The sequence below is a fragment of the Podarcis bocagei genome (genome assembly GCF_964188305.1).
Source record: "Podarcis bocagei genome assembly, chromosome: 18".
NCBI classification, from domain to species: Eukaryota; Metazoa; Chordata; class Lepidosauria; order Squamata; family Lacertidae; genus Podarcis; species Podarcis bocagei.
Genome location: NC_138144.1, coordinates 10,087,894 through 10,110,801, shown reverse-complemented (window position 1 = coordinate 10,110,801; position 22,908 = coordinate 10,087,894). Strand labels below are relative to the sequence as shown.

Below are 22,908 nucleotides of genomic sequence, written 5' to 3'. Positions count from 1 at the left end.
CCGCACCGGGTGCAACATCTGGGGGTTAGGGTGCGCAAATCCACGGGTTAGGGGGTGCAAATTACTTGCCTTGCCCCGGGTGCTGACAACCCACGCTACGCCACTGACGACGACTTCTTCTTCTTCTTCTTCTTCTTCTTCTTCTTCTTCTTCTTCTTCTTCTTGACATCCCAATTTTCATTGGAGAAATGTTGGAGGGCATGTCTCCCCCACCCACCAGGGCAAAGCCCCTTGCCTTTCGAAAAACGAAACTGCGGCAAAGTCCCCGTCATTGGCTGGAATTTTCCTCGGAAGGGAAGGACACCTGTCGCTGTATATTTCAGCTGTGCAGAGAGAGACATGCACACACAGAGAGAGAGGGGGCAGGATTGATCCAGGCGACAATCTGAAGGCCAGACGGCCGGATTTAAAGGACCTGGGTATGAACTGCATGCCGTCTGTCTGTCTGTCTGTCTGTCTGCGTCTTAGCACTCCCAGCTTCTGGTTTCTGAACCACGTCTGTCTGCTTGCAACATTCCCACGAACTTTCGGCCAGCCTGCCTGGATCTCCCAGAGATTCATTTTCCCCTTTCGCTGGCTTGCAGTCAGCCTCTCCGGCTAGATTCCAGCTGGGCTGCCTTCCACGGGTCGCCCGGGATGGGGAAGGAAACTATTTTTGGGTGGCGCTTTGATGTTGAGTCAGCAGCCGTCAACGCAAAAGCCCCACACCAGCTCCCTGGGAGCTGCGGCGAAGGCTGCTCCCCATCTGAGAAATCAATGCAGGCATGAAGCTGGCAAGGTATCTATAACTATAGATTGCACTCTATTATTATTATTTCCATTTTCTGAAGCAGACTAACCTCGACATGTTCCTGGCCCAGTAACCATCGACGTTGGGAAGATCCAGGCAAAGAGTGTATTAACTTCTGCCCGCTTCCAAACCAGTGGTTATTGATTACTGGGTCAATGAAATTAATAGATTGATCAACACCATCGCCTTTTACCTATGCCTTGAGGTGATTTGCAGCTGAGGAACATCTGGCAGCTTCGTTATACAGCTTTTGGCAAACGTTGAGGAAAGCTCACCTCTCCAACCTTCTTGAGTGGTGTATTTTTAGGGACCGACTTATTTCTGCAATGTTGAATTGTTTCCAATGGCTTTTAATGTTGTGTTCTGATATTTAAAGTTGCGTTGTAATTGCTGTAACGCTCCTGGGACCTTAGGATGAAGGGTGAATAATAATAATAATAATAATAATAATAATAATAATAATAATAATAATAATAATAATAATAATAATGGCCAGAACTCGCCCTTGTTCTCTTATAATGGTAATGGCACCCACCTGAGAGGTGCTGGGTTCAAGGTGAGGGAGTCAGGGTGTTTTACAACATTCAAAAGCTTGATCCTAAAAAACCATGTAATAATATAAAAGAAGGATTTGGAGGGAGTTTTTAGCTTGCGCAGACACGAAGAACATTTAATGCACACACTCACACCCAGATCAAAGAATCTTGAGAACTCTGATTAGTTATCATATTTTTCTGTGTATAAGACGCCCCCTTAATTTGGGTACTCCAAATTAAGAAAACACCCCCTCAGCACTACCTGTGTATAAGACGAGCCCCAATTTTAAACAGATTTTTTTGGTAAAAAAACCCCTAGTCTTATACACGGGAAAAAACGGTAAGTTTGCTGGGAACCTAAGCACTTCTGTGAGGAGTAAGCTACAGTTAACAGGATTATTGGTGTGTGTGTGTAGAAATGTGCTTTACATATTCTAGTAAAAGTGTGTTGATGTGAACAGGACATTTCTCCTACAAAAATAGGATAAATTGCTTTATGCTAACCAATAATTAATTCTGATGCTCATGTTTCAAATCCTGCTTGCGTTTTCATCTTCACGTGGTACTATAGTTCTTTAAATACTCAGTAACAGCTCTCCAGTCAAGGAATTTATCCTCATTTTGGTCTCTAATATTTGCCAGCTCCGCAAACGCCATCATTTTCAAAAGCCAGTCTCCCTTTGTTGGAACTTCCTCTTCTTTCCATCTTTGGGCATACAATATTCTTGCTGCTGTCGTTGTACACATAAATAAGGAAGATTTTAATGTTTGCTGTCGTGTGGTGTTTTTATGTTTTGCTGGAAGCCACCCAGAGTGGCTGGGGAAACCCAGTCAGATGGGCAGATAACAACAACAATAGTAATAATAATAATAGTAATAATAATAATAATAATAATAATAATAATAATAATAATAATAATAAACAGAGTAGGCTCCATGGCCTAGTCAGGAGCACAGTGAGATTCTCACTGTGGAATCACCTGCAGCTGAAAGTCTGCCAAAATCGAAGATTGAGCGTATACAGGGAACGTCTTGTTCACATCTGGCACAGATCCAATTAAATGAATATTCAGTTTAAATAAGTAGCATAAGAATGTGGTTTGATTGAGGACTAGAGTCTTGCGCCGTTTTTTGTTTTTTAAGAGGAAAGGCCATAACGCAGTTGTTGGACACCTGCTTGGCATGCGGAAGGCGACAGGTTCAATCCCCGGCACCTCCTGGCAGAGTTGGAGACGGGTGCCCACCTTGAAATCTCGGAGAGCCCCTGTAGGTGATGCTGAGCTAGACTGGAAGAGCGCGCTGACTTACAGAGTCATATAATCATAGAGTCAGAATCTCATTTCTTCTAACTTTAAGCCAAAGATTCGAGTCCCACCCTCCAGAACAGCAGAAAGCAAGTTTGCTCCCTGTTCCATGGGGCAGCCATGGGACTCAGCAGAAGGCAGCTCAGAAATTATGTCCGTCCCACAAGCTGAAAGCCTTCCCACCTCCGGTTTTCTTAATTTCTTTACAGTGGTACCTCAGGTTAAGTACCGTATTTTTTTGCTCTATAAGACTCCCTTTTTCCCTCCTAAAAATTAAGGGAAAATGTGTGTGCGTCTTATGGAGCGGATGCAGGCTGCGCAGGTATCCCAGAAGCCAGAACAGCAAGAGGGATCACTGCTTTCGCTGCGCAGCAATCCCTCTTGCTGTTCTGGCTTCTGAGATTCAGAAAATTTTTTCTTTTGTTTTCCTCCTCCAAAAACTAGGTGCGTCTTGTGGTCTGGTGCGTCTTATAGAGCGAAAAATACGGTACTTACTTCGTTCCGGAGGTCCGTACTTAACCTGAAACCGTTCTTAACCTGAAGCACCACTTTAGCTAATGGGGCCTCCCACCACCGCCGCGCCGCCGGAGCACGATTTCTGTTCTCATCCTGAAGCAAAGTGCTTAACCTGAAGCACTATTTCTGGGTTAGCAGAGTTTGTAACCTGAAGCGTATATAACCCGAGGTACCACTGTATTGCCCTTTTGCCAGGCTGCTCAAAGCACCATGCAGAATCTTCACCCCTCCGTGTTTCAGTCTCACACAACCACCCTGTGGAGTAGGCTAAGATGAGAGGGACAACAGACTAGGACATGGGAGGCCTGAGTTCGAATCCTTTGGGAGCCAGTCACTGCCTCCCAGACTAACCTACCCTGTTGTGAAGGGAACAACCATGTGCGCCACCTTGAAATTCTTGGAGAAAAAGCTGGCATATAAATGCAATCAGTAATCATAATAATTGAAAATCAATCATTTGGATTGTTGGAACGGGTTGCTGGGTTGTTTGGGAATTGCCCTTCTCCAAAAACATCTCGTAAAAGCAAAGTATTTTTTTGTAAAACAGTGGTACCTCGGGTTACAGACGCTTCAGGTTACAGACTCCGCTAACCCAGAAATGGTACCTCGGGTTAAGAACTTTGCTTCAGGATGAGAACAGAAATCGCACGGCGGTAGCGGGAAAGCCCATTAGCTAAAGTGGTACCTCAGGTTAAGAACAGATTCAGGTTAAGAACGGACTTCCGGAACGAATTAAGTTTTTAACCCGAGGTACCACTGTATGTGCCACGATTTTATGCCACCAGTATATGCAAACATCTGGCTTACTTAAGATATTTATTAGAACCTTTATTCTCAGTAGTGATGAAACTCAGAGCTGGAGATTGCTTTGAATTTTTAATGAATCTTTATTATCTGTAAGGGCAGCTCAGTGGGCTAGAGCGTGGTGCTGAAAACACACCAAGGTTGCAAGTTCGATCCCCGTATGAGACAGCTGCATATTCCTGGATTGCATTGCAGGGGGTTGGACTGAATGATCCTTTCAACCCTACAATTCTATCATTCTATGTTTGTATGAGTTGACCCTTTATTCTCCCTTTGGAGCTGCGCTGTATGTTTAAAATCTTTTGATTGCTTGTCTTTCTTTTGCACTTTGTTGTTGTTGTTGTTGTTGTACTTTTGTCTTTCTGGGCTGTGGCGCTTTAAGGTTTAAAATCTTTTGATTGCTTGTCTTTCTTTTGCACATTGTTGTTGTTGTTAGTAAATCAGTTTATTAAAAAAGGAACAAGCAGGCACACCCAGGGAGCTTGTGGCTGAGACTGGGTCAGAATTCGAACCCGGGTCTCCCAGGTGCCTAATCCGACACGCTCTTTCCCACTGCACCTAGGGAGGAGACTGGCGAGGCTCCTCTTGCGTCTCCAAACACCTGCTTGGGCTGTGAACGGGACGGGGAAATGGGGCTGCTCGTTTTGCAGGTTGGAAGGGGTCCAGCGTGCTGGGTTTCAGATCCCTATTCTTAGAAGGCTGCCATGGGGTTTTTGACGATGACTGCACAGCCAAGGCTCTGGTTTGACATATCCGAGTGTGAATGAAGGCTGTGGCATCTTCCAGGAGAGGTGGGGTGGAAACTGGACTGCCGTTTAAGGCCCTGGGATATTACTTACACCATCACACCACCCCGCCCACCTTCAGCTGCCCCACCCCTCCAACAGGACTCGGTATTTTTAAAAAGGGAATCTCCGAGATTGAGAACCAATTCTCCACTTTGGGGGGCATTAATAATAATAATTTTATTATTTGCCCCAGCCACTCTGGGTGGCTTCCAGCATACACAAAAACATTATAATAAAACATTAAACATTTTTTAAAAAAACCTTCCCTATCCAGAGCTGCCTTCAGACATCTCCTAAAGGTTGTACAGTTACTTATCTCCTTGGCTCGGGGGTCGCATAACCCCGTACCCTCCAACATTTCTCGGATGAAAATAGGGACCTTTAGGACCAGTGTTATATGATCTTGGTGGCCGCTCCCAGTCACCAGTCTGGCTGCCGCGTACTGGATTAGTTGTAGCTTCCGAGTCACTTTCAAAGGTAGCCCCACGGAGAGCGCATGGCAGTAGTCCAAGCAGGAGATAACCAGAGCATGGACCACTCTGGTGAGACAGTCCGCGGGCAGGGAGGGTCTCAGATGGAGCTGGTAGACAGCTGCCCTGGACACAGAATTGATCTGCGCCTCCATGGACAGCTGTGAGTCCAGAATGACTCCCAGGCTGCACACCTGGTCCTTCAGGGGCACAGTTACCACTTTCAGGACCAGGGAGCCCCCACACCTGCCTGCCCCCTGTCCCCCCAAAACAGTAACCTCAGTCCATTAGCCACCATCCATCCTCCAACTGCCTCCAGACACACACACAGTGGATCAGTAAAGGCCCCCTCTGCACTATGCATTGAAAACAGCCTTAGACCTGCCAAGAAAAGGGGGGGGGTGTATGCTACAACAGCAGCAAGAGTCTTGTTAACACAAAAATGGAAGACCGAGGAAATTCCAACAAAAGAACAGTGGCAAGAAAGACTAATGAGCTATGCAGAACTGGCCAAGTTGACATATAAACTGCGTGACAAGGACAATCGTGACTTCAAGATTTTAATGTATTTTCAGTCTTTGTTGGAAGCTGCTCAGAGTGGCAGGGGAGGCCCAGCCAGATGGGCAGGCTTCAAATAATAAATTATTATTATTATTATCATTATTATTATTCAAGGAAGAATGGGAATTTTTCACAAATTATTTAAAAAGACAACAAAATGGTTTGGAGTCCTTGGCAGGTTTTGAATAAACATCCACCAATTTATTTGTTGAATATATGATAAATAAGGCAATGATATGTACAATTTTACAATATGCAGAGGATAATATGTGCAAAGGAACCCAAGAGAGGAGCTGAGGGAAGTCCTGGGGGGAGGATAAAAGGGGTGTGTGTAAATGGATATATTGATTGATAATTTGGTTGTTAAAAATTATACACACACATACACACACACACACACACACACACACACACACACACATATATAAGCCTTGGACCACTTTAAAAAGCCATGTTTCAGTGAATCCTGTAGTTTAAGGGTGCTGAGAGTTGTTCAGAGATAGCGCAAGCAAAAGTTGCAGTCCAACTGGGATTCGCACGGCTCCGGTCCCTTCTGCTTGTTTCGTGACTTAAGCTGGTCGGGATGCTGACGACAGATCTCTGCCTCGTTCCTCCTGCTGCGTTTAGCAAGGGTTCCTCAGCGACGACATGGCGACGGGTCCCTGCGAGATCCTGGAGCGGAGCGAGGAGTCTCCAGATTCTCTGAAAGAGTCTCTGGTCCAGAAGCCATTGAAGGAGGAGATAAAAGAAGGTATTTTGATGATAGAATTGTAGAGTTGGAAGGGACCCTGCAATGCAGGGATAGGAGCATGGCTCAGGGAACCTAAGCCACTTACGCCCTTTCAGAAGAACATGTGAAATATACTATGCACGCGTGGGTTCGAATCCCACCTTCGTCGCCAGTGAAATCTACTCGGAGTCGAGAGTGGATTTCATGCTCTTTATTCAGCTCATAGTGGTGAGGAGGAGTGGAAGTTCCCCCAGAATGTCTGCTTTATATACATTATTTACACAGTGGGCTGCACGTGATTGGCTAATTCCGGGATTCTCCTGTAAGCCAATCAGGTTGCGGATTCACTTCCACCTGGAGTTGGATTGGGTGGCTCCTGTGGACCAATTAGACTGCTGCATTCTGGATCCTATTGTTCTAGGACCAATCAGACTGCTGCATTCTGAATCCTATTGTTCTAGGACCAATCAGACTGCTGCATTCTGTATCCAATTGTTCTAGGACCAATCAGACTGCTGCATTCTGAATCCTATTATTCTAGGACCAATCAGACTGCTGCATTCTGGATCCTATTGTTCTAGGACCAATCAGACTGCTGCATTCTGGATCCTATTGTTCTAGGACCAATCAGACTGCTGCATTCTGGATCCTACTGTTCTAGGACCAATCAGACTGCTGCATTCTGGATCCTATTCAACTCAGTACATAACACCATGAGAACAGAAGACAAGGCTGCTGAGTGCGGCCAAAGGCCCATTTTGTCCACCATCCTGTTCTCTCAGGGGCCCATTATGGGAAACCCACAAGCAATATCTGGGCACGAGAGCCTCTCCCCTCCTGCGATTTCCAGCACCTGGTGTTCAGGAGCTTTGTTGTATACAGGTATTAAAAGATAAACCAGCCCCCAAGCTCTTAATCTCATGGACATGACACAAAAGGAAGGAGAGAGGAGGAGGGAAGAAGAAAGCCAAAGTCAGGTCAGTGTCTCCTCACCTGGCCATGATCATCGTCTCCCCCATCATCTCAGCGCTGGTCCCACCATTAAGTAAAGGTAAAGGGACCCCTGACCATTAGGTCCAGTCGTGACCGACAGCTTCCGGGTCATGTGGCCAGCAGGACTAAGCCACTTCTGGCGAACCAGAGCAGCGCACGGAAACGCCGTTTACCTTCCCGCCGGAGCGGTACCTATTTATCTACTTGCACTTTGACATGCTTTCAAACTGCTAGGTTGGCAGGAGCAGGGACCAAGCAACGGGAGCTCACCCCGTTGCAGGGATTCGAACCGCCGACTTTCTGTCCTAGGCTCTGTGGTTTAACCCACAGGGCCACCCGCGTCCCACCATTAAAGTGATGCTAATTGGTGTGGGTTTCTTTAACAGATGCGGCAATACCAGTAAGTAAAGAAGAGATCAACAGCACCCCAAACGTAAGTATGACCGCGTGTGGCAATGCTTTAAGACCCTCGCGCCCCGAGTCTTCTCTCGGCCCACATCCACACCTCACATTGAAAGCAGCATTTCTGCCTCTTTAACAGTTGCGACTTCCCCCAAAGGATCACGGGAACTGTAGTTTTTGTTTTTGTTTTTAATTTTTCTTTTTCATTCATGACATACATCTCAACTTCTTAATGTTTACTGTATATTCCTCCCTCCCTCCCCTCCAGGGCTTCCCCCATCTTCCGCTTTTGGTTTGTTTATCTTTTCACCCACTTTGCTATCTCTCAACAGAAAAAGTTGTTAATAACATAACATCAAACCTAAAAACATAAAAAATAAAATTAAACACACCATCCCATTTCACTATCTTCTAAGCATTTTCTGATGCAGATAATGTGGATGTTTATTTAAATCCTGCCATCAAGTCTATGGCCTTTCTTTGTTTCTGCCAATATAATAGGAATGGTTCCCAATCTTTTTCAAAGTCTCTGTTGTCTTTTTCTCTTAGTCTGTCTGTCATTTTTTGCCAGTTCTGCATAGTTCATCAACTTCTCTTGCCATTGTTCTTTAGCTGGTATTTCTCCAGTCTTCCAATTTTGTGCAATCAACATTCTTGCTGCTGTAGTGGCATACATAAATAAAGTCCTCATTTCTTTTGGTATATCTTGACTTAAAATACCTAATAAAAAGGCTTCTGGGTGTGTTTTTTTACAAAAGTTAGGAACTATATTTTGTTAAGGGTGCTGAGAGCTGTTAGGCGAGCCCGCTATTCCCCTCGGAGAGCTACAATTCCCAGAGAGGTTTAACAATCAGTCCCTCTTCCCAGGGAATTCTGGGAATTGTAGCTGTTGTGGGGATATAGGAGTCTCCTAACAAATCTCAGAACCCTTTTCAAACTACAGTTCCCAGAATTCTTTGGGTGACGTCACAACTGTTAAAAGCAGCAGAATAATGTCATGTGTGGCGCAGATATGTGCTTGGGTCTGGCTGTCCTGGGACAGAACTTAGTCCCAACTGAGTTCTACTCAGAGAAGACCCACTGAAATGAATTTTTAAAAACCTTCAGGGTTTTTTTAAAACGTAATTTGGAAATGTTTGTAATATTGAGCAGCAATAGTGAAACATCAGGCAGCGGGGCGGGAAGTCAACTTTTAATTTTGCATTAATTTGGTGTTAATTTGTTTATTTTTTAAAGCATGATCTCTCCTTGCGGGGGACGGAAGGGATTCTTTTTCTCGTTACCATCATCATTTCATTTATTAATTGCTTCCTACGAACCCCCTCAAAGAGATTCCCAGCACCAACTTCATAGGAAGCAATTAATAGATGGAATAATGATGATAATAATGAGAAAACAGGATCTCTCCTGTCCCTGGAGAGGAGAGACTGACGTTTGGCAGCCTGTCCCAACATCCTTCCTGCGTGAGCTCACCAGTCTCTGCCTAAGGACAAGCTGTCCTGCTGAACATCTCAGGCAGCCGGTCTGTGGCTGAGCTGATTTTTGAACCTTGTCCTCCCTCCTCCCTCCTTGTAGCTGTTCCTGGGATAGAGCAAGATTCTAGTCCTCAAGGAACTGGTTTTTAAGTAGGAAACTGTAATAAATGAAAATCTGCCTTTATTCCCTTATGGGGAACACAAGAGCCCTTGTAGAGTCCTTTGCAGGTTCTCCATCGGTCGGAGAAAATAACAGAGGCCAACCAGAGAATATTGAGAAGCAGAGCAGCTTGTAAGCCTGATCTTTATTGAACTGTTGCAAGAGGGTGCCCCCTTCACACGCAGGAGGAGGAGGAGGACCCCGAACCAAGGTGTGCCTGCCCTTATATAGACATTTTAAATTGCCCGCCCTGGAGTCCAAGACCACCCCCAGATACATCATACCTACATCACAGAAAGGGCAGTCTACAACAGAAATCTGAGCGCGTTGTTTACCTCCTGTCTGGCAGGTTACCTGTTAATGCTCACTTGATTGGATACCCTGGGGAGCCTGGCCAGTCTTTTGTAATGACAAATACCTAGTTCCTGAGCCAGGTCACAGGCTCACCCTATTCATACATAGACATACCCTTAAGACAGGATTTGTGAAGGAAAAGACAATGGGGAGGCTTTTCCATTTTCCTTGACCTTGCAGAGAAATTGCTTTCAGGGCTATTTTCCTGTGCTGCTTCAGACATGTGGTTTATATATATGTACGTGTTTGCTTGGTACATTTATGAACATTTATTATATATATAAGACCTTAATTTTTTTATTTCGAAACCAAGAATGCTGCCTTGTGCCAGCTCTGAATGCAAATGATGTGCATTCCCAATTAGCTACAGCCCTTTCCCCAAACTCTCGGTAGCTCAGCTGATAAGAGCATGAAACTCTTAATCTTAGGGTGGTGGGTTCAAATCCCATATGAGGCAAAAGATTGCTGCATTGCAAGGGGTTGGGCTAGATGATCATCAGGGTCCCTTCCAGCTCAATGAGTCTATGATGTCATTAGTCAACCCTGTGTAACGCACACAGAAGCCTGGTGGATCACGTCACTGACCCCTCTAGTCTAGCATCCTGGAAAGCCCAAAAGCAAGAATCAAGAGTATGCAGAAATAGCAAGGCTAACTGCAAGAATCCGACAGCAGGATGATGGAGAAATTCCAGAAAGAATGGTCCTAATTTATGGTATACTTAGAGAAAACTGTGAGGGACACGGGTGGCGCTGTGGGTTAAACCACAGAGCCTAGGGCTTGCTGATCAGAAGGTTGGCGGTTCGAATCCCCGTGACGGTATGAGTTCCCGTTGCTCGGTCCCTGCTCCTGCCAACCTAGCAGTTCGAAAGCACATCAAAGTGCAAGTAGATAAATAGGTACTGCTCTGGCGGGAAGGTAAACGGCATTTCCGTGCGCTGCTCTGGTTCTCCAGAAGCGGCTTAGTCCTGCTGGCCACATGACCCGGAAGCTGTACGCCGGCTCCCTCGGCCAATAAAGCAAGATGAGCGCCCCAACCCCAGAGTTGGCCGCGACTGGACCTAATGGTCAGGGGTCCCTTTACCCTTTACCTAACTGCAAGAATCCGATAGCAGGATGATGGAGAGATTCCAAAAAGAATGGTCCAAATTTATGGTATGCTTAGAGAAAACCGTACATAAATAAAGACACTCACAGGACTGAAATAAAACTCGTAGCGTTTATTGTCAACATTTGGTTAGACCACAAGATGTAATGCTGTAATATAATAAGGGATGTATGTCTAAAGTATGATACAAAAATTTATTAAGGAATTAGAGATATTTATAGAATGTATATATAGTAATCACGGTTAAGAAAGAGCAATGTAGAGAAGCCAGAAGACGGGTAGAGGGAATCATAGAATCCTAGAGTTGAAAGAGACCCCAAGGGCCATCGAGTCCAACCCCCTGCCAAGCAGGAAACACCATCAGAGCACTCCTGACATATGGTTGTCAAGCCTCTGCTTAAAGACCTCCAAAGGAGGAGACTCCACCACACTCCTTGGCAGCAAATTCCACTGTCCAACAGCTCTTACTGTCAGGAAGTTCTTCCTAATGTTTAGGTGGAATCTTCTTTCTTGTAGTTTGGATCCATTGCTCCGTGTCCGCTTCTCTGGAGCAGCAGAAAACAACCTTTCTCCCTCCTCTATGTGACATCCTTTTATATATTTGAACATGGCTATCATATCACCCCTTAACCTCCTCTTCTCCAGGCTAAACATGCCCAGCTCCCTTAGCCGTTCCTCATAAGGCATCGTTTCCAGGCCTTTGACCATTTGGGTTGCCCTCCTCTGGACACGTTCCACTTTGTCAGTGTCCTTCTTGAATTGTGGTGCCCAGAACTGGACACAGTACTCCAGGTGAGGTCTGACCAGAGCAGTTAATTCAGATAAGATATAGGTTGAAAGGAGAATAATATTGTTAAGCTGTATTGTGCTTAAGATATTTGGAAAAAATTAATATTATGGGGGGGGGGGACAAAAGCAAGAATCAAACAGAAGAGCATTCTCTCTCTCTCTCTCTCTCTCTCTCTGTGTGTGTGTGTGTGTGTGTGTGTGTGTGTGTGTGTGTTAAGACAACCAAATTCCCGCTCCCCAAGTTGCACAACCCACAGTGCAGATCATCTTATCTGAGGCAGGCTGAAAACAGCAGCCAAGGACCCTGAAATTCCAATCAAATGGACACACGCACACAAAGGCTGCTATTGTGTAATTTGTTCTACAGAGCCGTGAACCTTCACAACAGCATCCTTGAAATTGATAGGAGATTGCTCTTGCTCTTCTCCCCAAGTCCCGCCTGGAAATCTCTCTCTGCCTTTTAGCAGCACGAGGCATCGACAAACACTTCCAAGCGCCACAAATAGTTATCCCTGTGTTGAGATGCAGTGGTTGGTTTAGAGATGGGGAGAGCAGGATTCGAATCCCACCACCCCCATGCTCATCCATTTGCTTGTGGGCCTTGGGCCACTCATCTTAACCTACCTTGCAGGGGCGTTGTGAGGATAAAATGGGGGAGAGAGAGAGAACCATGTGGGAGTCAGAAGACAGCAACACCTGGAGGGAGACAGGTTTCCCCATCCCTGATGGAAGAAGATGCATTCCCCTCTCTGGAGAGAAGGCCTCTTTGGAATAGAGGCATCGTTCCGTTTCTTCCATGCAGCAGAGAAATGCTACTTCCTAGAGCAGGAATGGATGGGACGAGGGTGGCGCTGTGGGTTAAACCACAGAGCCTAGGACTTGCTGAACAGAAGGTCGACGGTTCGAATCCCCGCGACCGGGTGAGCTCCCGTTGCTCGGTCCCTGCTCCTGCCCATCTAGCAGTTCGAAAGCATGTCAAAGTGCAAGTAGATAAATAGGTACTGCTCCGGCGGGAAGGTAAACGGCGTTTCTGTGCGCTGCTCTGGTTCGCCAGAAGCGGCTTATGCTGGCCACATGACCCGGAAGCTGAACGCAGGCTCCTTTGGCCAATAAAGCGAGATGAGCGCCACAATCCCAGAGTCGTCCGCGACTGGACCTAGTGGTCTGGGGTCCCTTTACCTTTACCTAGATCAGGAATGGGGGGGCTCCTGTGTCCCCCCCCCCCAGTTGTCTAACATGGGATGCAACTATTGAAAATAATGAAGAGTCATTCACATGGATTTCTGGGGAAGAAATCAGCTTACTAGTGTGTCCAGTTCTGGGCACCACAATTTAAAAAAGATGTTGGCAAAGCCGAAAGGCGTGCAGAGACCAAGATGATTAAGGAAACCAAGCCTTGTGAGGAACGGTTGAAGGAGCTGGGTGTGTTTAGCATGAAAAAGAGGAGACAGAGAGGAGATAGGATAGCCATCTTCCAACAGCTCAAGGGCTGTTCACATGGAGGATGGAGCCAGCTTGTTTTCTCCTGCTCCGGAGGGTAGGACTCGAACCCATGGCTTCAAGTTATAAGAAAGGAGATTCCGACTAAACAAAAATTTCTGATGGTAAGAGCTGTTTGCAGTGAAAAGGAGGGTAGGACTATCTTTCCTTGGAGGTTTTCAAGCAGAAGCTCGATGAGCAGCTGTCATGGGAGGTTTAGCTGTGATTCCTGCATTGCAGGGGGTTAGGCTGGATGACCTTTGGGGTCCCTTCCAACTCTATGATTCTATGAGCCCATAGTATGTATTATTTTAGAAAACTGCTTAGAGGATGTCTTCAGTGTTCAGATGAAATAAACCACTGGAATTCCTCCCACTTCAGGGTATAGAGAGGAAGGATGTAGACAGGCTTCACGTGGTCGAGCAAGACCTCGATGAGTTCGTGGACAGCATCGGAGAAGCAGCTTCCTCCACGCTTCCCGAGCCGTCGCTGGAAGCGGAGGAGCCCCCGGCTCCCGAAAAGGTCCCCGCAAAACAGCCCCGAGCCGAGCAAGTGGCGGAAAAAGTCCTGCGGGCTGAAAGGGTGGTGGAGAGGGCGCCCCGAGCAGAAAAAACTTCCGGGATGGACAAGGTGGCTGAGAAGGTTCCCCGAGCGGAAAAGGCGCCCCGAGTTGAGAAGGCGGCGCGGGCAGAGAAGCCGGCAGAGAAAGTGCGGCCTGCAGCTCCAGCAGGTATGCGGTTTCCTTGGGGCTGGATGCACGCGTGACGACAGCATTGCTTCCTACTTGTAAAGGCAGAAATTGCAGGGACTTGGGGGCTGGATTTGGGTCAAGGCCAGGGGGCAGGAGGGTGGGGTTCCAACCTTCACTTTAGCAGCTTCCTTAGACCGAGTCGGACCATTATTCCATGTAGCTCAGGGCTGCCTACACGGACTGGCAGCAGCTGTCCCGGGTTTCAGACAATGGAATCTTTCTGAGCCCAACCTGGAGATTTTGGGACTTTCTGCACGGGATTATGGTGCTTTCCTTCATGGTCCTGAGCCGATTTAAACTCGGAAGCCTCTCTCCAGGATATCAGACAAGGGGCATTCCCAGCCTTACTGGGAGACACTGAGGATTGAACCCAGGACACTCTGCATTCAGAGCAGCTGTTCTACTCCTGCGTTGTGGCCTTTTCCTTAAAACTACAGTAAGAGGCTAGTCCTCAAGGTTCTTTCCTCCTTGTAGCATGTGTGTGTGCCTGTCCAGACAGCTTTCTTGGTTTGGAGGGTGAGGAACAACTAAGAGGGATGGGGAACAAGGGAGATGAGCAACAGAGAACACAAACAAGACGGCACTTGTGCTCATTAGGCTGGGTAAAATATCAATATAAGGGACGCAGGTGGCGCTGTGGGTTAAACCACAGAGCCTAGGGCTTGCTGATCAGAAGGTCGGCAGTTCAAATCCCCACGACGGGGTGAGCTCCTGTTGCTCGGTCCCAGCTCCTGCCAACCTAGCAGTTCGAAAGCACATCAAAGTGCAAGTAGATAAATAGGTACTGCTCCGGTGGGAAGGTAAACGGCGTTTCCGTGTGCTGCTCTGGTTCGCCAGAAGCGGCTTAGTCCTGCTGGCCACATGACCCAGAAGTTGTACGCCAGCTGCCATGGCCAGTAAAGCGAGATGAGCGCCGCAACCCCAGAGTCAGCCACGACTGGACCTAACGGTCAGGGGTCCCTTTACCTTTATTATATCAATATATCATCCAAAACTGGTTCAAAGTCCATAGTGTGATATCGGTTTCATAATTTTTTGGCCTGGCAAAATATCGCAAATCATGATGTGTGTCTTAATCCTGAATGTCCCCCATGATGGACCCACCAAAAACAGCCTTTGGGTCCCAGCAGGCTGGTCAAGTGTGCCCAACTCTCTCCCTCTCTCTGTTCTCTCCTGGAAGCCACAAAGATCGTCCCGGCTAAGAGGAAAGCAGAGGCCCGCACCTCAGGGCCAACAAAGGACACGCTCCCTTGGGAGGGCCTGACCCTGAACAAATGCCTCGTGGTCGCCTCCTGCCTCGCCCTCCTCAGCGTCAGCTGCCAGGTGGTTCAAGGTAAGGGAGAAGAGTGTTTCAGGATGTGACCAGCTGCTTACTGGAACAGAGAATCATGGGATTGTAGAGTTGGAAGGCACTGTGAGGATCATCTAGTCCAGCGGTTCTCCACCTTGGGTCCCCAGATGTTGTTGGACTACAACTCCCATCATCCCTGAGCTCTGGCCTTGCTAGCTAGGGGTGATGGGAGTTGTAGTTCAACAACATATGGGGACCCGCAGGTTGAGAAAGCCTGATCTAGCCCATGGGTAGGCAAACTAATGCCCAGGGGCTGGATCTGGCCCAATTGCCTTCTCAATCCGGCCCGTGGATGGTTTGGGAATCAGTGTGTTTTTACATGAGTAGAATGTGTACTTTTATTCAAAATGCACCTCTGGGTTATTTGTGGGGCATAGGAATTTGTTCCTTCTTTTTTTCCTTCAAAATATAGTCTGGCCCCCCACAAGGTCTGAGGGATGGTGGACTGGCCCCCTGCTGAAAAAGTTTGCTGACCCCTGAATTCTAGTCCAACCCCCTGCAAGGCAGGAATAGGCAGCTGTCCCAGGCAGGGATCGAACCTGCAGCCTTGGCGTTATCAGCGCCACGCTCCAACCAGCTGAGCTATCCACTTGGGTAGTGGGGTCCTTCTGTTCAGGGACCCCCTTTTGCAATTAGGAAAACCCCACATTTATTGAGTGGGATGCAGGAGTAAAAGGGCTCGGGGTCCTATCCAAGTTGCACCCAAACCGCAAGTTTCTAGTCCTCGTGGTTCAAAAAAAAAAAAAAAGCGCTGCACAAATTCTGCCTTGTACCTGATGTTAGTCATATTCAGAGTATGATTAGAGTGTGGTGCTGGTAATGCCAAGGTTGCAGGTTCGATCCCTGCAAGGGACAGCTGCATATTCCTGCACTGCAGGGGGTTGGACTGGATGACCCTCAGGGGTCCCTTCCAACTCTATGATTCTATTATTCTATTCTGCCTCAGATCAGTGGTTCACAGAGTACGTGGTACTGTCCCCTGGGGGGGGGGATGTTGAGATTACCTATGGGGGAGCTAAGAAGCAAAAGCACATCAAGGGGGCACTGGAAAGCGTTGCCATATTTCAGAAAGTGAAAATCTGGACACAAATCCATTCTGAATAACACTTTTACAGTCATACCTCGGGTTACAGCTGCTTCAGGTTGCGTTTTTTCGGGTTACGGACCGCTGAAACATAGAAGTACTGGAACGGGTTACTTCCGGGTTTCGGCGGTCGCGCATGCACAGAAGTGCTAAATAGCGCAGGTTGCGAACGCTGCGGGTTGTGAACATGCATCCCGCACGGATCACGTTCGCAACCCGAATGTCCACTGTCTAAGGTAGCAGGCTCTGGGGTTTAATTTTTTTCGAGGCAAAGAAGTGGTTTGGGAACCACTGTCTCAGAGCTATTAATTTCGGGGGGGGAGGGGGTGCTACTCTGAGTAGAACTTGTTCCAGGTGTCTGCCTTGCTTGGCCAGTCAAGAACAGAAGGTTCTTATTCTCCAGAGGATTCCCCCCAGGCAGTGTTTGAAATTAGCCAGGCGCCAGGCGCGTTTTGCACCTGGATATCAACTACTTGCGACCAAGTGAAGATTCCTGGGTGCCAGGATGGTGCCTGACGTCTCCACCATCCGGGGATCCTTGGATCTGGTCTGTTTTCACACACTAAGGTCCCATCCTGTAGAATTCAGTCCATTATATTTTGTCCGCACAATCAGAATGAATTTCTGGAACCAAAATGCATTTTCTGTGCAGCCTGAACAGGAGCAGTGAAGAGCATTATAGTGAATTGTTGTCACTTGTCTTGGCTTCCCCCACTGCCCTGCTCAGAGTTGGGAAGAATATTCCTGCGCTATGAATGGTCTGTGTCACCATTAAGAAAAAGAGGTTGGAATAGGCCAGTATACTGTATCTTTCGCTCTATAGGACGCACCTTTTCCCCTCCAAAAATGAAGGGGAAATGTGTGTGCGTCCTATGGAGCAAATGCAGGCTCCTTGGCTTCAGCGATAGCAACGCGAAGCCTCCGAAGCGCAGAGGGAGCGCTCCCTCCGCGCTCCGGAGGCTTCGTGTCGCTTTTGCCGAAGCCTGGAGAGCGAGAGGCGTCAGTGCGCACAGACCCCTCTCGCTCTGCATGCTTCAGGGAGAGCCCCCTGAAGCCTTCCAAGCGCAGCGCGAGTTCCCGCTGCGTTCTGGAGGCTTCAGGTTCCTTTCGCTGAAGCCAGGAGAGTCTTGCTCTCCCGGCTTCAGCAAAAGGAACCCGAAGCCTGAGGAGCGCAGCGGGAACTTGCGCTGTGCTTGGAAGGCTTCAGGGATAGTCGCGCAGCCCCTCCAGCAGGGAGAGGCTGCACACAGCTATGGCTTCTTTAGTCCCACGCAGCCTCTCCCAGCTGGAGGGGTTGCGCAGCTAAAGAGGAAGCCAAAACAGCGAGCGGGATCCATCCCGCTCGCTGTCTTGGCTTGTGCCATAGCCCTGCACAACCCCTCCGGCAGGGAGAGGTTGCGCGCAGCCTGTATGCTGCTCTTTGGGGCTGGGGGGGGGAATAAGATTTTTTTATTGATTTCCCCCTCTAAAAACTAGGTGCGCCCTATGGTCCGGTGCGCCCTATGGAGCGAAAAATACGGTATATGGGAACTGGATAAAGTGACTTTTCTTCTTTTAAGTTCTCAGAGCTCTTAACTGAACTCAAGGTTGTCCTCTGAACTGAGAATCATAGAATCATAGAATCATAGAATCATAGAATCATAGAATCATAGAATCATAGAATCATAGAATCATAGAATCATAGAATCATAGAATCATTTTGAAAAGTAAGACTTTGCCCCCAAAGTAGACATTCCAATTTGGCGACTGTAACCCTGGTTCAGGGAGTCATTTGTCACCTAGGTTATATCTGTGTTTCTAACACTGGCTCTGGGTCCATGAAGGCTGGAGCATGGAGCTCGGTGGGAGATGTTGCTTCAGCAAGGAAACAACTCAGAGTAGGATCTGCAAGCTCCACTCCTTCCTGGCTCTCAGCCTGGCCCTGATCCAAGCAGGCCTGATCAACACCCTTCTCTGAGTAGCTTCCCACGGGCCCATGGGTGGCAGCTCTCAAACTCTCACCCAGCTCTACCTGCCAACCAGAATCAGTGAGTTCTTCCTGCGGTTGTCTCTGGCGCCACCTGCTGTCGGGCTCCCTGCCTTTCCTCCAACCAGTCCCAAAGTGCACCAGCCGCCACTGGCTAGGATCAGTCCCCATTTCCCCCTAATTCAGGAAGGCTGGTGCCTGGGGCTAAAAGGGAGATGTTGCTTCAGCTGTGAAGCAGCTCGGACTAGGATCTTAGAGATGGAGGATGTAGGCAATTCCCAGATTTGCAACATCCGCAAAAAAAGTGCACCTGCTTTTTGGTATTGGAGCACATCGAAGGTCGCCTCTCCTTTCCCACAGACATTGTCGACTACGGTGGGGAAATCCTTGAGGCCGAGTTGAGCACTTGGACATCTCAAGACAGCAGCGTTGGGGAAGCGGTGAGTTGAAATGACGAATGGGTGGATGGAAAGCAGGAAAATATGCCCAATTCCAGCAAAGCAGGTTGTGTCCATCCATGGCGGAGGATGCTAAATTGGGGCCCCACCCACTGCAAACTGCCTTTCTACTACTGCTACTTCTATGGAGAATGCTTCATCCTGGAGCGGGGGGTGGGAAAAGCTGATGCCCTCCAGATTAAAGTTTATTTTGTTGCTGCTGCTGTTGTTCTGATGTTTTATTGTGCTTTTAATTCTGTTGGGAGCTGCCCAGAGTGGCTGGGGAAACCCAGCCAGATGAGTGGGGTAATAATAATAATAATAATAATAATAATAATAATAATAATAATAATAATAATAATAATTGCTGGCATCTGGGGGTGGTCAAACTGCTGTTGCTGGAAGTAGGCGGACAAGGCACCACCCAACTGCCTTAGGGACTCCCCTCAAGATTTGTGTAGGGTTCACTCCTGACCCTTTTCCTCTCCCAAAGATGTCCCACAAGGCATTTACGCATCTCTTCATATAACAAATGCATTTATTTAACAAATGTATTGACTACTTTGTGGCCTCAAGCCGTTAAAGCAATATTCGAGGCAGAATAATAGCCTTTTCTTAGACTTGTCTCTGTCCAAATGTAGCTGGACGCCCACCAGTGATGGGAGTTGTGGGCCCACAATGTCCGGAGGCTGTTTTTGGTGACACCCCTTGTGTTTGTTTGTGTGTTTTCTTCCCATTCCAGGAAGAACTCTGGTTTTACGAGAGGTGGCTGAACTGGTTGGACATGGACGAACCACCTGACATCGAGGAGGAGGAGGAGGAGGAGGAGGAGGAGGAGGAGGAAGAAGAAAGCCTCGAAGTCGAAGAGGAGGAGCCCACTGAAGAGGAGGAGGAGCTAGAGGAAGAGGAGGAGGAGCCAGAAGAAGAAGAGGAGGAGCCAGAAGAGGGAGGGGGAGGAGCTAAAGTCAAGCAGAAGAAAAGACCAGAGAAAGCAACCCGGAGAGAGAGGGTCTCCAAGGAGAAGTCCCAGAAAGGTCGCAAGGACCTAGAGGAAGAGGAGGAGGAGGAAGAGGAGGAGGAGGAGGAGCCTGTTCGCAGCAAGCGGCCTCTGCGGGAGGGGAAGCGGAAAGAGCAGCGCGAGGAGAGGAGGAGCCGACAGCCCAAACCCGAAGCCAAGGCCCACAAGCAGGAGGAAGGGAAGGGGCGCCCCAAGGACGGGCGCGACCGCGGGAAAGAGCGGTACCACAAGGCCCACCCCCACGAGCAGAGAGGCCGGAAGCCCTTGCGGGTGCAGCGCCCGCTCTTCCCCCTGCAGAAGCCTGCCAGGCGGCATGACTGAGACCCCTCCGCCGTGGGAAGCAGCGCTCCAAAATGCCCCCTCGAACAGGCGGGCACAGGGGCCCAGGCGACTCTGGAGCAGTGCGAGACCCGCTTGCTTGCGTCTCACAAACTTCCCCTTGACCCCACTTCCCAGACACGTAATACCGAGGCCCTGCCACCTGCAGAGGGATCTTGGGCCACGGCCAAGGACTTGTCTGCCCAGCCCAGGAGATCCCTCTGACCTCTGACCTCAAGAAAGCCTCTCCCACCCCCCATTTTCTTCTCTCTTTTTTTGGGTGTTCACGCCTCCCCCGCCCCAAATAACGGGGCTGGGGGAGGCGCCCCGCAACGGCAAGGAGAAGTTGCAGTGTTTGCTAAACCGGCTTGTGACGGACGATGAGGCCTTTGTGCTAGACTCTGCTGCTTTGGTAGATGGAAGACCCCCCCCCCGAAACCTTGAGATCTCGCCCCCTAAGCAGTGGGGTTGGCTCACACATCCACACCCCATACACCAGTGCCTGAAAAAAAAGACAGATTGAACCATCCATTCCTCCTTTGTCACAAAGCAGTTTTCAGAGGTGGTGTGAATCCTGATTCCTCTCCATCGTGTTTGCAGTCTTAAATTCAGCTCCCCACCTTTTATTCTCCAGCCAATTTTCTCGATTTTTCCCCTTAAAAGAACTCTTCTCTTTTCTCCCCACCCTTTTGGCTTAAATCTGTTTATAATACATCTGTTAAATAAAAGTTTCAGACATGTAGGATAGACTCTTCTTTTTCTTCCATGCAGTGACGATCCCCTGAGGATCTCTGACCACTGGGCAGTTCTGCCTTCTGGGGCTGCTGGGAGGTGGAACTTAAGGGCACCTGAAGGGGCACAGATTTCCCAAACGCTGGCATGTTCTGCTACCAGGACTCTTCCAAATAGAGCAGCGGTGTCCAAACTTTTTTCAAAGAGGGCCAGATTTGGCGATGTGAACATGCATGAGGGCCGACCAAAGTTGTTGGCCTTTTTTTAGGATTGAAGTATTGAAGTTGTTGACTTTGGAGATGCCTGAAACAGAGGAATCCAGTATCTGGAGGGATACAGGTTTCCCCCCATCCCTGATTTGAGAAGAGGGGTTCCCCACTCTGAGAGTGGAATGCCTCTTAAAAACAGTGGCATCGCCTCATCTCTTCCTTGCTGCCTCTTGGAACAGGGGAGAGGAACATATATGGCCTGCCAAATCTTGCTGGAATTCACCTCCCATAATTCCTGTCCAGAGCTGATACGGGTTCAAGTCCAGCAATAACAGGAGGGATCCAAAAAGAGGCATGGCTTGCTCTCAGAAGGGGATGCCTCTCCTAAGCATTCTTAACAATTATTAATTATTATTATTATTATTATTATTATTATTATTATTATTATTATTTGTTATTTGTACCCCGCCCATCTGGCTGGGTTTCCCCAGCCACTCTGGGCGGCTTCCAACAAAAATTAAAAATACATTAAAATGTCACACATTGAAAACTTCCCTAAACAGGGCTGCCTTCAGATGTCTTCTAAATGTCAGGTAGTTGTTTATCTCTTTGACATCTGGTGGGAGGGTGTTCCACAGGGCGGGAGCCACCACTGAGAAGGCCCTCTGCCTGGTTCTCTGTAGCTTTGCTTCTCGCAGGGAGTGAACCGCCAGAAGGCCCTCGGAGCTGGACCTCAGTGTCTGGGCTGAACGATGGGGGTGGAGATGCTTCTTCAGGTATCCTGGGCCGAGGCCATTTAGGGCTTTAAAGGCAATGCTGTTTCTTAGATGCTGCTGGTGGGGTTCTGGTGGTGGCAGCACAGGAAAGGGAAACCACTTTGCACATGCTCGGAGGCATGGCCTTGGTCACATTTTGTAGGGTCCAGAAGAGCCCTGATGGACTAGACTTTGGTCTATCCCACCCAGCATCCTTTTATCAGCAGCAATGCAACCGGATGCCTCTGGGAAACCTGCAAGCAGCACTCTCCTGCATTGCGGGGGGTTGGGCTAGATGACCCTTGGGGATCCCTTCCAACTCCGCAATTCTTTGATTACTCTGCAAAGAAACTACATCAATTTAAAGAACAGAGCAAAACCAAGCACAGCCCGCTTCTGGAAAAGAAATGCCACACACTGTCAAAATTTTAAAAAACCCAATATCCAACATATTTAATCTTCCCAGCACTATCAGATATATATGCAACTGCAGAATAAATTATGCAAAGCAAGAGAAACTGGAGGTAGGCTGACTACGCATGAGAGGGTGTCATCGGCGTGGGACCAGAATTATTGGCTTGGTCTAAGGAACAAGAGGAGATACAGCAGTCCTGGTCAGCGGTGGGAGGAGGGTGAAGTCAGCAGTGGGAGGAGGGTGAAGTCAATGGTGAGCGAAGGAGGGTGAAGTTAATGGTGGGAGGAGGGTGAAGTCAATGGTGAGCGGAGGAGGGTGATGTCAACGGTGGGAGGAGGGTGAAGTCAATGGTGAGCGGAGGAGGGTGATGTCAACGGTGGGAGGAGGGTGAAGTCAATGGTGAGCGGAGGAGGGTGATGTCAACGGTGGGAGGAGTGTGAAGTCAATGGTGAGCGAAGGAGGGTGATGTCAGCAGTGGGAGGAGGGTGAAGTCAATGGTGAGCGAAGGAGGGTGATGTCAGCGGTGGGAGGAGTGTGAAGTCAATGGTGAGCGAAGGAGGGTGAAGTCAATGATGAGTGATGTCAACGGTGGGAGGAGGGTGAAGTCAATGGTGA

General features: G+C 48.3%; 1 protein-coding gene across 2 annotated transcripts; it reads left to right on the top strand.

Annotated features, from left to right (window-relative positions):
• The first annotated feature begins 203 nt into the window (after positions 1-203).
• Positions 204-20,924, top strand: JSRP1 (junctional sarcoplasmic reticulum protein 1). Of its 2 annotated transcripts, none has more exons than XM_081177864.1 (7): positions 204-419; positions 6,397-6,520; positions 7,879-7,925; positions 13,639-13,987; positions 15,189-15,341; positions 18,770-18,849; positions 19,589-20,924. In XM_081177864.1, exons 2-7 carry the CDS (start codon positions 6,418-6,420, stop codon positions 20,183-20,185), a joined length of 1,329 nt encoding a protein of 442 aa, XP_081033990.1. In that variant the 5' UTR covers positions 204-419; positions 6,397-6,417; the 3' UTR covers positions 20,186-20,924. The 2 variants fall into 2 exon arrangements, with proteins under 2 accessions (XP_081033990.1, XP_081033989.1); XM_081177863.1 differs by lacking the exon at positions 204-419 and adding an exon at positions 498-778.
• The last annotated feature ends 1,984 nt before the right edge of the window (positions 20,925-22,908 follow it).

Bases quoted from the DNA above. Each gene is read 5' to 3' on its own strand.
- JSRP1 (XM_081177863.1), top strand. From the start codon at position 671: ATGTTGAGTCAGCAGCCGTCAACGCAAAAGCCCCACACCAGCTCCCTG. The intron at 6,521-7,878 runs GTATTTTGATGA...TTTCTTTAACAG, and splicing joins GAAGGAGGAGATAAAAGAAG to ATGCGGCAATACCAGTAAGT. The intron at 15,342-18,769 runs GTAAGGGAGAAG...CCTTTCCCACAG, and splicing joins CAGCTGCCAGGTGGTTCAAG to ACATTGTCGACTACGGTGGG.